Source organism: Tursiops truncatus, chromosome 19 (assembly GCF_011762595.2).
Source record: "Tursiops truncatus isolate mTurTru1 chromosome 19, mTurTru1.mat.Y, whole genome shotgun sequence".
In the NCBI taxonomy this organism is placed as follows: domain Eukaryota; kingdom Metazoa; phylum Chordata; class Mammalia; order Artiodactyla; family Delphinidae; genus Tursiops; species Tursiops truncatus.
Window position 1 is genome coordinate 43,523,889 of NC_047052.1, and position 15,685 is coordinate 43,539,573.

At 36.8% G+C, this 15,685-nt stretch overlaps 1 protein-coding gene across 3 annotated transcripts in view; it reads left to right on the plus strand.

Annotated features, from left to right (window-relative positions):
• LOC101324695 (zinc finger protein 529) overlaps positions 1-15,685 on the plus strand; it is a 149,742-nt gene that overhangs the window by 6,394 nt on the left and 127,663 nt on the right. For all 3 annotated transcript variants that reach the window (XM_019941178.3, XM_073796494.1, XM_073796516.1), the window contains 2 exons: positions 4,327-4,453; positions 5,223-5,318. In XM_019941178.3, the coding sequence (XP_019796737.1) occupies positions 4,327-4,453; positions 5,223-5,318 (223 nt within the window). The remainder of the gene's footprint in view (positions 1-4,326; positions 4,454-5,222; positions 5,319-15,685) is intronic.

Below are 15,685 nucleotides of genomic sequence, written 5' to 3' on the forward strand. Positions count from 1 at the left end.
GATCTTTCTGATAGTTCATTTTTAATTTAATTCTGTGATGGTCGAGGAACATACTCTGTAATTTCTATCCTTTTAAATTTATTGAGATTTGTCTTATGGTCCAAAATGTGGACAATTTGGTGAATGCTCAATGTGCAATTAAAAAAAAAGGGCATTATACTGTTGGGTAGAGTGTTTATCAGTTAGGTCAAATGTTTGTAGTGGTGATCAACATTTCTATATCTTTACTAATTTTTTTTTGTCACTTGGTCTATCAATTACTGAGAGAGGACAGTTGAAAGTTCCAGATACAATGGTAGATCTGTTACAGTTCTGTCAGTTTTTGCTTTATGGTATTGAAGCTGTGTTATTAGGTGCATACATATTTAGGATTGCTATATCCTCTTGACAAATTGACCCCTTGATCATGAAATGTTCCTTTTGGTAATATTCTTTGTCTTGAATTCTGTTCTCTTTATTAACATAACTGATTCAGCTTTCTTTTACCGTTTTCTTCATGGCATATCTTTTTTCCATCCTTTTATTTTTTTTAATTTTAATTTTAATTTTTTGCGGTACGCGGGCCTCTCACTGCTGTGGCCTCTTCCGTTGCAGAGCACAGGCTCTGGACGCGCAGCCCCAGTGCCCATGGCTCATGGGCCCAGCCGCTCCATGGCATGTGGGGTCCTCCCGGACCGGGGCACGAACCCGTGTCCCCTGCATCGGCAGGCGGACTCTCAACCACTGTGCCACCAGGGAAGCCCCATCCTTTTATTTTAACCTATTTTAAGTGTATCTCATATAACAGCATATACTTTGGTTCTACTTTTTTACCCAGTCTGACAGTCGCTGCCTTCAAGTGTCTACACAGGGTTTAGCAAGCTATGGCATGCTGGCTAAATCCAGCCCACAACCTGTTTTCCTCTGGCCCTCAACCTAAGAATGGTTTTGCATTTCAGAAGGGTTATAAATAAGTAAAGAAAAAAGAATATGTTATAGGGACTATATGTGATCCACAGAGCCTAAAATATTTACTACCTGACCCTATTCAGAAAAGTTTTGCTGACTTCTAGATAGACCATGTAAATTAAATGTAATGATTATGTTTTAATCTATCATCTTATCATCTATCCTTTCTTCCTTTTTTTTTTCCCCTATTTTCCTGCCTTCTCTTGGACTGATCCTGTATTTTTTTGTATTCCATTTATCTCCATTATAGGATTATTAGCTGTACCATTTTTGTTTTGTTTTGTTTATTGTTTTGGGGGTTGTTCTAAGATTTCCAATGTGATTTTAAAAACAAAAAAATCTTACTAGATCTTCCAATAATTTTATACAACTTCATACATAACTCAAAAATCTTAAAACTGGATATTTCCATTTCCCCTTCCCATCATTTTTACTACTGCTATCATATATTTTATTTCTAAATACTTTTAAACTACACATGCTTTTTTTCTTTTTTTCTTTCTTGCTTTTTTTTGTGGGGGTGTGGTGTGCCACTCAGCTTATAGGATCTCAGTTCCCTGACCAGGAATTGAACCTGGGCCATGGCAGTGAAAGCCCAGAATCCTAACCACTAGGCAACCAGGGAATTCCCAGTTTTTTTTTTTTCTTTAAATGGTCAATTATCTTTTAAAGAAATTATGAGATGAAAACAATATCTTTCTTATTTACCTCCGAATTTATCATTTCTGGCACTCTTCATTTCTCTGTGGATAGAAGGTTTTACTTAGTATAAATTTTTTCCACCTTGAAAAACTTCCTTTAACATTTTTTGTAGCAACGTTTGTTACTCTCAAAAAAACAAACCGGGCTTCCCTGGTGGCGCAGTGGTTGAGCGTCTGCCTGCCGATGCAAGGGACACGGGTTCGTGCCCCCGTCCGGGAAGATCCCACATACTGCGGAGCAGCTAGGCCTGTGAGCCATGGCTGCTGAGCCTGCGCGTCCGGAGCCTGTGCTCCTCAACGGGAGAGGCCACAACAGTGAAAGGCCCGCATACTGCAAAAACAACAACAACAACAAAACCCAACAGTAGCAAAAATAAAACTCCAAGCTTTATTTCACCTTCATTTTGAGGGATTTTAATTGGAAATAGAATTATAGCCTGACAGCTTTCTTTCAGCATTTTTTCTTCCAGTTTTATTGAGATATAATTTACATACAGCACTGTTTAAGGTGTACAACATAATGATTTGACATACATACATCATGAAATGATTATCACAATAGTTAGTAAAATCCTTCATCTCATGTAGATACAAAAATAAAGAAATAGAAAAAAATTCTTTTTCTTGTGGGAACTCTTAGGATTCACTCTCAACAACTTTCATAAATAACGTTCAGCAGTGCTAATTATATTTATCATGTTGTACATTACATCCCTAGTACTTATTTATCTTATAACTGGAAGTTTGTATCTTTTAACCACCTTTATCCAATCCCCCTCCCCACCCCCTGCCTCTGTTAACTGCAAATCTGATCTCTTTCTCTATGAATTTGTTTGTTTTTGAAGTATAACTGACCTAACATCACTGTTAGCTTCTGTTACACAATATAGTGACTTCATATTTTTATACATTTCAAAATGATCACCATGATAAGTCTAGTTATGGTATGTCACCATAGAAGAATATTACAGAGTTATCTACTATATTCCCCACACTGTACATAGCAGTCTTTCTTTCTTCCTCCATTTCTCTCTCTCTTTCTCTCATTATTTTAGGTTACTCATCTCTCAAGTTCAAATGCATTTTAACAACTCTGCATATTTTGCACCCTCCCCAACTTTTCCTGTTTTTATCATATTTTACATCTTTTTGTTTTGCATATATATCCCTTAACTACTTAATGCAGATATAGATTATTTTCCTACTTTTGTCTTTTAACCTTCCTACTAGCTTCATGGCTAATTTACTACCTTTACTGTATATTTGCCTTTACAGATGAGATTTTTCCTTCTGTAATTTTCATGTTTCTAGTTGTGGCCTTTTCTTTTTCACTTGGAGAAACATTTCTTGTAAAGCTGGTTTGGTGGTGCCGAACTCTTTTAGCTTTTGTTTGTAAAGCTTTTAATCTCTCCATCAAACTGAATGAAAGCCTTGCCAGGTAGAGTACTCTTGGTTAAGATTTTTCCTTTCATCACTTTAAATATATCATGCCACTCCCTTCTGGACTGCAGAGTTTCTGCTGAAAAGTCAGCTGATAGCCTTATGGGAGTTCCCTTGTATGTAACTTATTGCTTATCACTGTTTATCCAATCTTCTCCTGAATTCTTTGAACATCTTTACAATCGTTACCTTGAACTCTCTATAGGGTAGATTGCCTATCTCCACTTCACTTAGTTCCTCTTCTGGGGTTTTATCTTATTCCTTCATTTGGAAGATGTTTCTCTGTCACCTCATTTTGCCCAGTTGGCTGTTTTTATTTCTGTGTTTCTGATAGATTGGTTACCTTTCCCAACCTTGGAGAAGTGGCCTTTTGTAGGAGACGTCCTCTGTGTCCCAGCAGCACTCTCCCCTCTGCACACTAGAGCTATATAGTCTAGGGGTGCCCCATATTTGGGCTGCGTGGGTCCTTCTGTTGTGGTGGGCTGACTACTGTGGGCAGTCTGGTTGGTGTGGCTGGCTCCTGGTCCAGTTGTCTGCCAGGCCCTGTCTTATGCAGAGGCTGATGGGCACTGGTTGGCAGAGCTGGATCACGAGACTGCTGGCAGTGGGGTCCACTGGTGGGTGGAGCCAGGTTCTGGAGTGGGTGGTTGTGGGGCTGAGGGTCCCATATCTGGTGTCGGCATGCTGGTGGATGGGACCAGTTCCTGACATGGTTTGCTGCAGGGCTGAACGCTGCTACTGGCCTGCTAGTGAGTGGGCATATCAAGGTTATGAAAGGGAGATGTGCTCTGTCCATCTTTGGAAAATATAGTCTGCACTGGGTGTTTACTAAAGAATTTGCATTAAAAGTAAAAATGCTTAGTCATAATGAGGAAGAAAAATCATCAGGTCCTTTTTCTGAAGTTGGAGACTTTCATAAGATATTTTGGAAAAATTTACAACTATTTAACTTAGTTGGGAACCTCTATTTATTTTCTAAATTTCTAGATGAGTGATTAACAGAAGTTTTCCACCCTATGCTAGAGGATGTGTGTGCAGAAATTGAATTGTTTAAGAGTATGTGGGCACTCTGCTTTAGTCTCACTAAATTTATTTTTGACCCATACAAGCTTCCAGCCTTAGCCTATATACTCACTGTACCATCCCTTTCCTGCAGTGCCTTCTTTTAGCAGTGCTTCTTCCTTTTGAAAAATGTTTCTTATAATTTCAAAAACAGTACTGTGATTTGTCATTTTAGGGGTTGGTGATGTTCAAAGATGTGGCTATAGATGTCTCTCAGGAGGAATGGGAATGCCTGAACCCTGCACAGCGGAATTTGTACAAAGATGTGATGTTGGAGAACTATAGCAACTTGGTTTCACTGGGTAAAGTTATCTGCCTCTAATAATTCAGAATCTGTTTCTTGGAATTTCTGCTTTCTCCACTATGAATTTTAGGGCTACCTTTCAAATAACTAGATGGATTTTCTCTTTGTGTAGAAATGAGCACAGCCCAGTGGAGTTGCACCTTCATTTTCTCTATCCTCACATCTTACTCTGGTCCTTTCTTATAATTGACTTTCTTCCTTGAAAATTAAGGAGCAGAATTGAAATTCTGTACCATTAAAGCATAGCATAGTCAAAGAAACCAGGCTTTGTCTTTTGTTTCACTCGCACTGTGCTAAATGTGCAGATGCACTAGTGTAGATAAAACTAAGCACATGGGTCCTGGGTGCAAAGCTCTTTAGCCTTCCCAATTAGTGTAGTAATGGACTGAGACATTTACAGCTCAAATGAACACTGTTCTATTTACTGCAACAAATGTAAACAATTTGCATTTGGAAGTTACATTCTAAGAACTTTACCTTTAACATGGAAAAGTATCTGAGAATAAGTATTTCAGGAAATTCCTTTTTTTCTCAAAGGAAAATAAGGAGTGAAAGCTTATATAACTTAAATAGCATTTTACCATCTATTTGTTTGTTTTGTTTCTTATGATCCTGAGTTTACCTGTATATGAGAATTTCACTTTTCTTTCTTCTCTAGACCTTATCGAGTACCATCTTATCCTATAGGTTTTTTAAAATAAATTCTGAAACACAGTATTTGAATACATTCATTTCCACCTCATCTCCATTTCTTTTCTTATAACCAGGACTTTCTATTTCTAAGCCAGCTGTGATCTCCTCATTGGAGCAAGGGAAGGAGCCCTGGATGGTTATGAGGGAAGTGATAGGAGAACAGTTCCCAGGTGAGTGAGCTATAATCAGGAAGCAGAAAGTTGTTGTGAGGAGTAGGCCAACTGGTAAGAATGTTGGTTATATTAAGGTTATAAGGTTAATGTAAGGTTGTATTAGACTGAATAATTAGGGAAAATCTGAATTCAAAACTTATTGCAGTGTTACAGTAATCAAACAATGTGGTACTGGCATAAAGACAGACATATAGATGAGTGGAATAGAATAGAGAGTCTAGAAATAAACCCTCAGATATATGACAAAATGATTTTAGATAAGAGTGCCAAGACCATTCTATGGGGGAAAGGACTGTACTCTTAACAAATGGTGTTGGGGAAACTGGATACCCACATGCAAAGGAATAAAATTCCTTATGCCATATACAAAAATTAACTCAAAGTGGATCAAAGAACTAAATCTAAGACCCAAAACTATAAGATGCCTAGAAGAAAATATAGGGGAAAAACTTCATGACATTGGATTTGGCAGTAATTTCTGGGCTATGATACCAAGGCACAGCAAAAATAGACAAATAGGAGTACATCAAACTTTAAAAACTTCTGTTCATCAAAAGATGCAATCAGGGCTTCCCTGGTGGCGCAGTGGTTGAGAGTCCACCTGCAGGGGACACGGGTTCGTGCCCCAGTCTGGGAAGATCCCACATGCTGCGGAGCGGCTGGGCTCCTGAGCCATGGCCGCTGAGCCTGCGCGTCCGGAGCCTGTGCTCCGCAGCCGGAGAGGCCACAACAGTGAGAGGCCCGAGTACCGCAAAAAAAAAAAAAAAAAAAGATGCAGTCAACAGAGTGTTAATTTTTTTTTTTTTTTTTTTTTGCGGTACGCAGGCCTCTCACTACCTCCTGTTGAGGAGCACGGGCTCTGGACGCACAGGCTCAGCGGCCATGGCTCACGGGCCCAGCCGCTCTGCGGCGTGTGGGATCTTCCCGGACCGGGGCACGAACCTGTGTGCCCTGCATGGGCAGGCAGGCTCTCAACCACTGCGCCACCAGGGAAGCCCAGAGTATTAATTTTTAAAAAAAATTCATACAAGTTGCTTTGCTAGGTGATGAGAATACATTTTTTAAATGTTATAAAGACATTTTTAATCTAGTAGTGGATCGAGAACATATGAATATATTTTCTAATAAAATATTTAGGAAAAATTAATTGATTAGAAATTGTGAAAATTAAAGCAAATGACTACATTGAGGAGATGGAGATGGTAGAGGGATGATTAGAAAGGAAGGAGTAGGACCCTAGGAAAGTATAGGGTCCTGAAGGCTAAGAGCAGGTTCATTCCACAAGTTAGAACAGGGATCCCCAACCCCTGGGCTGCGGGGGTTGAGCTCTGTTGATTGCATCTTTTGATGGACCGGTACTGGTCCACGGCCTGTTAGGAACCAGGCTGCACAGCAGGAGGTGAGCAGCGGGAGAGTGAGCAAAGCTTCATCTGCCGCTCCCCATTGCTTGCATTACTGCCTGAACCATCCCCCACCGCCCCCGGGGAAAAATTGTCTTCCACAAAATCAGTCTCTGGTGCCAAGAAGTTTGGGGACCGCTGAATTAGAGGTCTTTGATGATGTCTGTAACTCATAGTACTCCAGAGCTATGAAAAGAGTATATTTCTGTTGTTTTAAGCTACCTAGTTTGTGGTACAATGTTACATTGACTCTAAGAAACTAATACAGAGGTGAAACATGGAAAAATGATATATACTTTCCTAAATGTTTTGCTTTCATGTAAGATGTTATTCTTTTTACTAATTTTTGATACCTGGCCAGGCCTTTCCTTTTGCATGTATGGTGTGGTGATTTCTTTTTAAAAGTCTTTTACCTTGAAATAGTTATAGATTCACAGGAGGTTGCAAAGAAATGTCCAGGGAAGTTCCATGTACCCTTCCTCCAGCCTCTCCCAGTGTTAACATCTTACACAACTATAGTACAATATCATACTGAAAAATTGACATTGGTATAATCCATAGAAGTTACTCAGATTTCACTACTTATATACACACTTATTTGTATGTGTGTTTCTGTGCGTATGTATAGCTCTGTGTAGTTTTATCACATATAGCCTTGTATCACCATTCCAACAATCGAAATAGATAGTACCATCACCACAAGACTCCCTCCTATTATCTCTTTATAGCTACACCCATCCCTTTCTCCCTTATTCCTAAATCTTGGTAACCATTAATCTATTCTACATCTATATAACTATGTTATTTCATGAAGTTACATAAATGGAATCCTGAAGTATGTATCCTTTTGAGATTGGTTTTTTTCTTATATATATATATACATACATATATATATGTATAACATGAATGTAAGGAATATATATATATACACACATATGTGTGTATATATATATGTGTGTGTGTGTGTGTGTGTGTTCCTTACATTCATGTAGAAGTTTGTACTTGAAAATAAGTCTGGGATAAAGCTCAAGTATGCAATTGCTGGATGTAAGGTAAGCTCATTTTTAGTTTTGAAAGGAACTGCCAAACACTAGCAGTGTATGAATGATGCATTTCACTGAATCCTAGTTAGCACTGGTGTTATCAGTTTTTCATTTTAACCATTCTGATAGGTGGGTAATGATATTTCATTATAGTTTTTATTTGAATTTCCTTAATAGAAAATCATGTTTATTTGCCATCTGTGTATCCTCTTCAGTGAATGTCTGTTCATGTCTTTTGCCCATTTTATGATTTGATTGTTTGGGTTTTTTTGCTGTTGAGTTTTCAAAGTTCTTTATGTATTCTTTTGGGTTGGCCAGACAGTTCGGTTTTTTCTGTAAGATGGTTCTAGTGCACTTAGTTGTCTTTAACTTCATTCAAAACAGTTTTGTTAGATTGTATTGTGATACCTGTCATATCAGAGTACATTTTTTAAAAAAATCGGTGAATTTTTGTGTAGCTATTTTGATACTGAAGATGGAAGAAAAGAAGCAACATTTTTGGCATATTATGCCTTATTATTTCCAGAAAAGTAAAAACACAGCTGAAATGCAAAAATAGGTTTGTGCAGTGTATAGAGAAGGTGCTGTGACTGATCGAACATGACAAAAGTGGTTTGCGAAGTTTCGTGCTGGAGATTACACACTGGATGATGCTCCACAGTCGGGTAGATCAGTTAAAATTGATAGCAATCAAATCGAGACATTAATTGAGAACAATCAATGTTACACCACATGGGAGATAGCCGACATATTCAAAATATCCAAATCAAGCGTTGAAAATCATTTGCACCAGCTTGGTATGTTAATCATTTTGATATTTGGGTTCCACATAGCGAAAAAAACCTTCTTGACCGTATTTCCGCATGCGATTCTCTACTTAAACGTAATGAAAACGTTCTGTTTTTAAAACAAATTGTGTCGGGCAATGGAAAATATATACTGTACAATAATGTGGAATGGAAGAGATCATGAGGCAAGCAGAGTGAACCACCAAAGGCCGGTCTTTATCCAAAAAGGTGATGTTGTGTATATGGTGGGATTGGAAGGGAGTCCTCTATTATGAGCTCCTTCCGGAAAACCAAACGATTAATTCCAACAAGTGCTGCTCCCAATTAGACCAACTGAAAGCATCACTCAATGAAAACCGTCTGGAATTAGTCAACAGAAAACGTATAATCTTTCATCAGGATAACGCAAGACTGCATGTTTCTTTTCTTTTTTTTTTTTTGCGGTACGCGGGCCTCTCACTGCTGTGGCCTCTCCCGTTGCGGAGCACAGGCTCCAGACGCGCAGGCTCAGTGGCCATGGCTCACGGGCCCAGCCGCTCCGCGGCATGTGGGATCTTCCCGGACCGGGGCATGAACCCGTGTCCCCTGCATCGGCAGGCGGACTCTCAACCACTGCGCCATCAGGGAAGCCCTGCACGTTTCTTTGATGACCAGACAAAAACTGTTACAGCTTGGCTGGGAAGTTCTGATTCATCCACCGTATTCACCAGACATTGCACCTTCGGATTTCCATTGATTTCAGTCTTTACAAAATTCCCTTAATGGAAAAAATTTCAATGCCTGGAAGACTGTAAAAGGTACTTGGAACAGTTCTTTGCTCAAAAAGATAAAAAGTTTTGGGAAGATGGAATTAGGAAGTTGCTTGAAAATGGCAGAAGGTAGTGGAACAAAACGGTGAATACGTTGTTCAATAAAGTTCTTGATGAAAATGAAAACTGTGTCTTTTATTTTTACTTAAAAACCTAAGGAACTTTTTGGCCAACCCAATAGATAGGCCTTTGTTGGATATGTGACTTAAAGAAATAATTTCTCCAAGTCTATAATTTGTGTTTTAATCCTTTTAACATTGTCTTTTGCAGAGAAAAGTTTAATTTTGATGAAGTCTAGCCTTTATTCATCTTTTAAATCTTATGAATTGTTAGGGGGTTTTGTTGTTGTTGTTTTGTTTGGTTTTGTTTTTTGGTGTTAAGTCTAAGAACACCACCTAGTCCTAGGTCCTAAAGGTTTTCTATGTTTTTTTCTAGAACTTTTATAGTTTTACATTTTCCATTTAAATCTGTAATCCTTTTTGAGTACCTTTTTGTAGAAGATGTGAGACTTCAGGTCAAGGTTTAACTTTTTACCTATGGATGTCTAGTTCTCCATCACCATTTTTTTCAACAAGTTATCCGTCCTCCATTGAGTTGCTTTTTCACCGTTATCAGAAATTAGTTGAGCACATTTGTGTGGCTCCATTTCTGAGATCTATGTTCTGTACCATTGATCTTTGTAACTACTCCTCTGCTAGTACCATACTTTTGATTACAGCAGTTATATAGTAAGCCTTAATATTGGAAAGAGTGATTCTTCCCACTATACTATTTTTCAAAAAAAATTTTGGCTATCCTTGGGGCCTTTTTCTTTGCATATAAATTTTAGAATAAGCTTGTATCTATGTACAAAAAAACTTGCTGAGATTTAAATAGGAATTATGTTAAACCTATAGATGAAATTAGAGAATTAACATCTTTACTCTGTTGAGTCTTCCAATCCATGAACACAGCATTTCTCCAAGATTTTTTCCTTTGATTTCTTTTATTAGCATTTTATAATTTTCATCATATATTTTCTGTACATGTTTTGTTAATTTTTTACCTAAGTATTTCTTTATTTTAATCTTGGAGCATTTGTAAGTGGTATTGCATTTTTATTTTGGTTTCTATTTGGTCATTGTCAGTGTACAGAAATTCGGCCAATTTTGTATGTTAATCTTGTATTCTATGACATTACTCAATGCACTTATTAGTACTAGTTAGTACTAATACTAACTAGTACTAATTTTTCCTTGTAGATTCATTCTTGTAGACAATCATATAATCTGCAGAGTCTTTTTTTTTTTCCTTTTCCAACCTATGCCCTTTCTTTTTCTTGCCTTTTTGTTAGCTAGAAATATGTTCTGTGTTGGATAAGAGTGGTAATAGTGGACATTCTTGCCTCTTTTCTTAATTTTAGAGGGAAAGCATTCAGGGGTAAGGTCTTTTGCCATTAAGTATGATGTTAGCAGTAGATTTTTGTATATGATGTTTATGAGGTTGAGGAAGGTCCCCTCTCTTTTTAATGCCCTGAGTTTTTTTTTTAATGAATGTTAATATGATCATGTGATTTTTCTTCTTAGTTTTTGGTATGATGGATTACATTGATTTTTGAATGCAGAACCAGCCTTTCACACCTGTAAAAATTCCACTTAGTCATGATATATTATTCCTTTTATTCACTTCTGAATTTGATTGGTAAAATTTAATTCAGGATTTTTTCATCTAAGTTTATGGGAGATACTGGCCTGTAGTTTTCTCTTGGTGTGTGTGTGTGTGTGTGTGTGTGTGTGTGTGCGCGCGCGCGTGTGTGCGTGCACACATGTGCGTGTGCATGCTGCCTTTGCCTGCTTTTGGTATAAGAATAATAATGGCCTCATAAAGTAAGTTGGGAAGTGTTCCCTTTTCATCCTTTCGTGGAAGAAATTGAGGTGAATGTTTGGTAAAATTTACCAGTGAAACCATCTGGACCTGGATATTTCTTTTTCAGGATCTATTTTAAATTATAAATTCCATTTCTATAATAGTTATAGGACTATTCAGATTACCTACTTCATCTTGGCTGAGTTTTGGTAGTTTGTGATTTTCAAGGAATTGGTATATTTCTTCTAAGTCAAAGTTATGAGTGTAAAGTTATATGTGGTGTTCTTAGTATCATTATGATGGATTATCTATATATAATTATATATATATATATATCCATGTATATAAAGGATATACATGTCCTTATAATCCTTCAAAAATTTTTTTTCTTTGAGACTTGTAATTTCACCCATAGATTATTTAGAAGTGTGTTATTTGGAGGTGTTTGGAGATTTTCTTGTTGTCTTTCTTTTATAATTTGATTTTATTATGGTCTCATGTGAAAATTAGAGGGAGCTGTCTACAGGAGTCTTCCCTCACTTCTGACATCAATTGCAATTTCAATGGTTTCTGAGACCACCCTTGTGTTTGATAATTCACTAAAAGGACTCATAGAACTCACTGAAAGCTATCATCCTCACAGTTACAGTTTATTACAGCAAAAGGATACAGATTAAAATTAGCCAAAGGAAGAAGTACATAGGGCAGAGCCTAGGAGAGTGCCAAGTGTGGAGCTACCCATTGTCCTCTCCCAGTGGAGTCATGGACAGTGCTAACTTTTCCCATCAACTATGTGTAACAATATGCATTTGGGCATATTGCCAAATAGAGAAACTCACCTGAACCTTACTGTCCAGAATTTGTATTGGGGCTCCTTGTTGGCTACCCATGTGGCTGACCTTTAGTTTCCAGCCCCTCAGAAGGTAAAGCTGATACCTTTAGTCTCGATTCTTTTTGGAGGAAAATTGTTGCCATATATATCAAACCTTCCATTATAACCTTGTATCTCTTTTCCTCTTTATTTTTCTATAGCATTTTTTCCCATCTGACTTACTAATTCATTTACTAATCATTTATTAGATGTTATCCCAGTAGAATGTAACTCTATAAGAGGATGCATTTGTTTGTAATGATATTTCCCTTTTCATTCCTAAGATTGGTTATTTGTACCTTTTCTCTCTTTTATGAAATAAAAATTTATTTTGGATTAATTTTAAACTTATGGAAGAGGTGCAAAATAACCTAAAAAAACTCCCATATGCTGTTCACCTAGATTCACCAGCTGGTAATATTTTTGTCATATTTTCCTTACTATTTCATTTAAGTCTCTTTACCCTAAATAGTTATCTTCCCTAAGAGCAAGGATATTCTCTTACATTTCATAAATTCAGGAAATTTTACATTTATCTAAATCTATTATCTCATTTATTGTCTGTATTATATTCCACTAATTTTCCAAATATTGTCCTTTTCACTTGACTCAGGATCTCACATTACATTTCTCTTTACTTTAATCTGAAAAGTTCCTCAGCCTTTCTTTGGATTTTATGGCTGGTATTTTTGAAGAATACTGGCCACTTTTATAGAATGTCCTTCAACTAGAGAATATTTGTAGGTTCTTCCAGATTAAACTCAGGCTATACATTTTTGGTAGGATTATTGCATTGGTGACCTATCTTTCTCAGTGTATTATTTACGGAGGCACATAATGTCATTCTGTCCCATTATTAGTGTTGTTACCTTCGATCACTTGGTTTGGGTGGTGTTTGCCAGGTTACTCCATTGTATTTTTTTCTTTGTAATTAACATTTAATCTGTAAGGTAGTCTATTTTTCTTGGCCAGTCTTGCCAGAAATCCTATTATATATTTGTTTCTGTTTTATTTATTCTGCCTATCTTTGTTTTTTACTTTATTCTACTTTTTGAGGTCTCAGTTTGCTATTCTTCTTCTAACTTCTTGAAATAGATGTTTAGGTGATTGACTTTAAGAATTTCTTTTTTCTATTTGCATTTAAGGCCATAGATTTTCCTCTAAATGTGGCTTTAGTTGCATCCTACACGTTTTGGTAAGAGGGGACCTTATAGAGCATTATATTTTTTTCCTAAATGTGATGGGAAACTATTAGAGGCATTTGAGAGCAAAAGTTATGTGTTGTCACTAAGATATGATGTGTTTAGTGGAACAAGAAAGAGAGCAGGAGACCAATTTGAGAGTTACTGCAGTAGTATAACAATGGTAGCTTAGACTGTAATAGAAGTGGTGCTGATAAATGATTATGTCATTATATATATATTAAAGAACAAGTTGACCATGCTTGCTAATAGACTGTAAGTTGAGTAAGAAGAAAAAAACTAGGCTTTTGGCTTAACCTATTGGTAAAAGATGGTTGCATTTACTAAGATGGGTTAAGCTGGAGTATGAATGAATCTAAAAAAGGGATTTGCAAGTTCTCTTTGGACATGTTATGGTTGAGGTACTTATTATATATTTACATGAAGATTTCAACTAGGCAATTAGGTGATAAATATGGAGCTTAGGGGTAAGATAAAAGCTAGAAGTATAGACATTAAAGGACACAATAAAGTGAAAATGCAACCTATGGAATAGGAAAAAATATTTTGTAAGTCACGTATCTGATAAGGGGTTAATATCCAGAATATATAAAGAACTCCTACCAAAAACAAGAAAAACAAACAACTCAATTTTAAAAATGAGAAAAGGATTTGAATAGATATTTCTTCAAAAAAGATATGTAAATGACCAGCAAACACATGAAACTATGCTCAACATCACTAGCCACTGGGGAAATGCAAATCCAAACCGCAGTGAAATATCACCTCACACCCATTAGGATGGTTACAGTCAAAAAACAAGTATAACAAGTATTGGTGAGGCAGTGGAGAAACTGAAACCCTTGTGCTGGAGGGAGTGTAACATAGTTCAGCCACTGTGGGAAAAGAGTATGGTGGTTCCTCAAAAAATTATAACTAGAATTACCAACTTAAACAGATACTTGTACACACATGTTCTTAGCAACATTACATACAGTAGCCAAAAGGTGGAAGCAATCTAGGTTTCATCAACAAACAAATGAAGAAACAAAATGTGGTGTGGTGGTCGTGTGTGTGTGTGTGTGTGTGTGTGTGTGTGTGTGTGTGTAATCCTGACACAGGCTGCAACATGAATGAACCTTGAGGACATTATGCTAAGTGAAATAAGTCAGTCACATTCAGAAAAACAACAAATACTGTATGACTCCAGTGATATGAGGTATCTAGAGTAGTCAAATCCATAGAAACAGAAAGTAGAATGGTGGTTGCCAGGAACTGGAAGAGGGAAGAATGGGGAGTTATTAATGGGTACAGAGTTTCAGTTCTGCAAGGTGAAAAAGTTCTGGAGATTCGTTGCACAATAGTATGCACATAATTAACACTACTGCACTAAACACTTAAAAGTGGGTAAGATAGTAAATTTTATGTTATGTGTATTTTATCATAATTAAAAAAATTTTTTTAGAGGTATAAATTTAAGACTTAGCATTATATTATTGGTATTTAAGCCAGACTGCTATTAAGGGAAAGAGTGTAGATTGAGGGCTGGCCAGAGCCTGAGTTCTGGGACATTCCAACATTTAGAGGTCAGGAAGTGGAGGAGAATTCATTAAGGGGAACTGAATATAAGTAGAGAGGTAGGAGGATAACCAGGAGAATATGGTATACAGGAAGCAAAGGGATTGATCAGTTGTGTCAGATGCTACTAATGAGTCAAATAGAGTGTTGACTGGCATTTGAGCACTGATTTTGGTAAAGTAATTTTGTTAGTTACTTCAGCTAGAAATGTTTCAACAGAGCTATGGGAGTTGAAATATTTATTGGAGTGGATTACAGAGAAAATGACTAACATACAAAGTCATTTGATATAACACAGAGTCAGGGAAAGGATGGTCTTTTCAGTAAGTGGTGCTGATATCTATTGAAAAATAAGAGTCTTGATTTCTACCTCACTTGATTTCTACCTCATAGTGATTTCTATAATCCACTAGGTGGATTATAGATCTAAATATGAAAGGTAAAATAGTAAAAGCTTCTGGAAGATTATATGAGTATATTTTTATGAACTTGGGATTAGACTATCTTAAAATTAAGAATTTCTTTTTATCAAAACATAGTATTAGGAGAGAGAAAGGGCCAGCCCCAGAGTGGGAAAAGATACTCGCATTATGTAGTTGGTTATATCCAGAATAAATTAAGAATTCCTACAAATCAAAAAGAAAAATACAACCCAGAAACTACCCAGATGTCCCTCAACTGGAGAATGGATAAACAAAATATGGTTATCTGTACAATAAAATATAACTCAGCCATAAAAAGAAATGAAGTACTGATATGTGCTACAGCATCACTGAACCTTGAAAACATACTGAGTGAGAACAGACACAAAAGGTCACATATTGTATGATTTCGTGTTTATGAAATTTC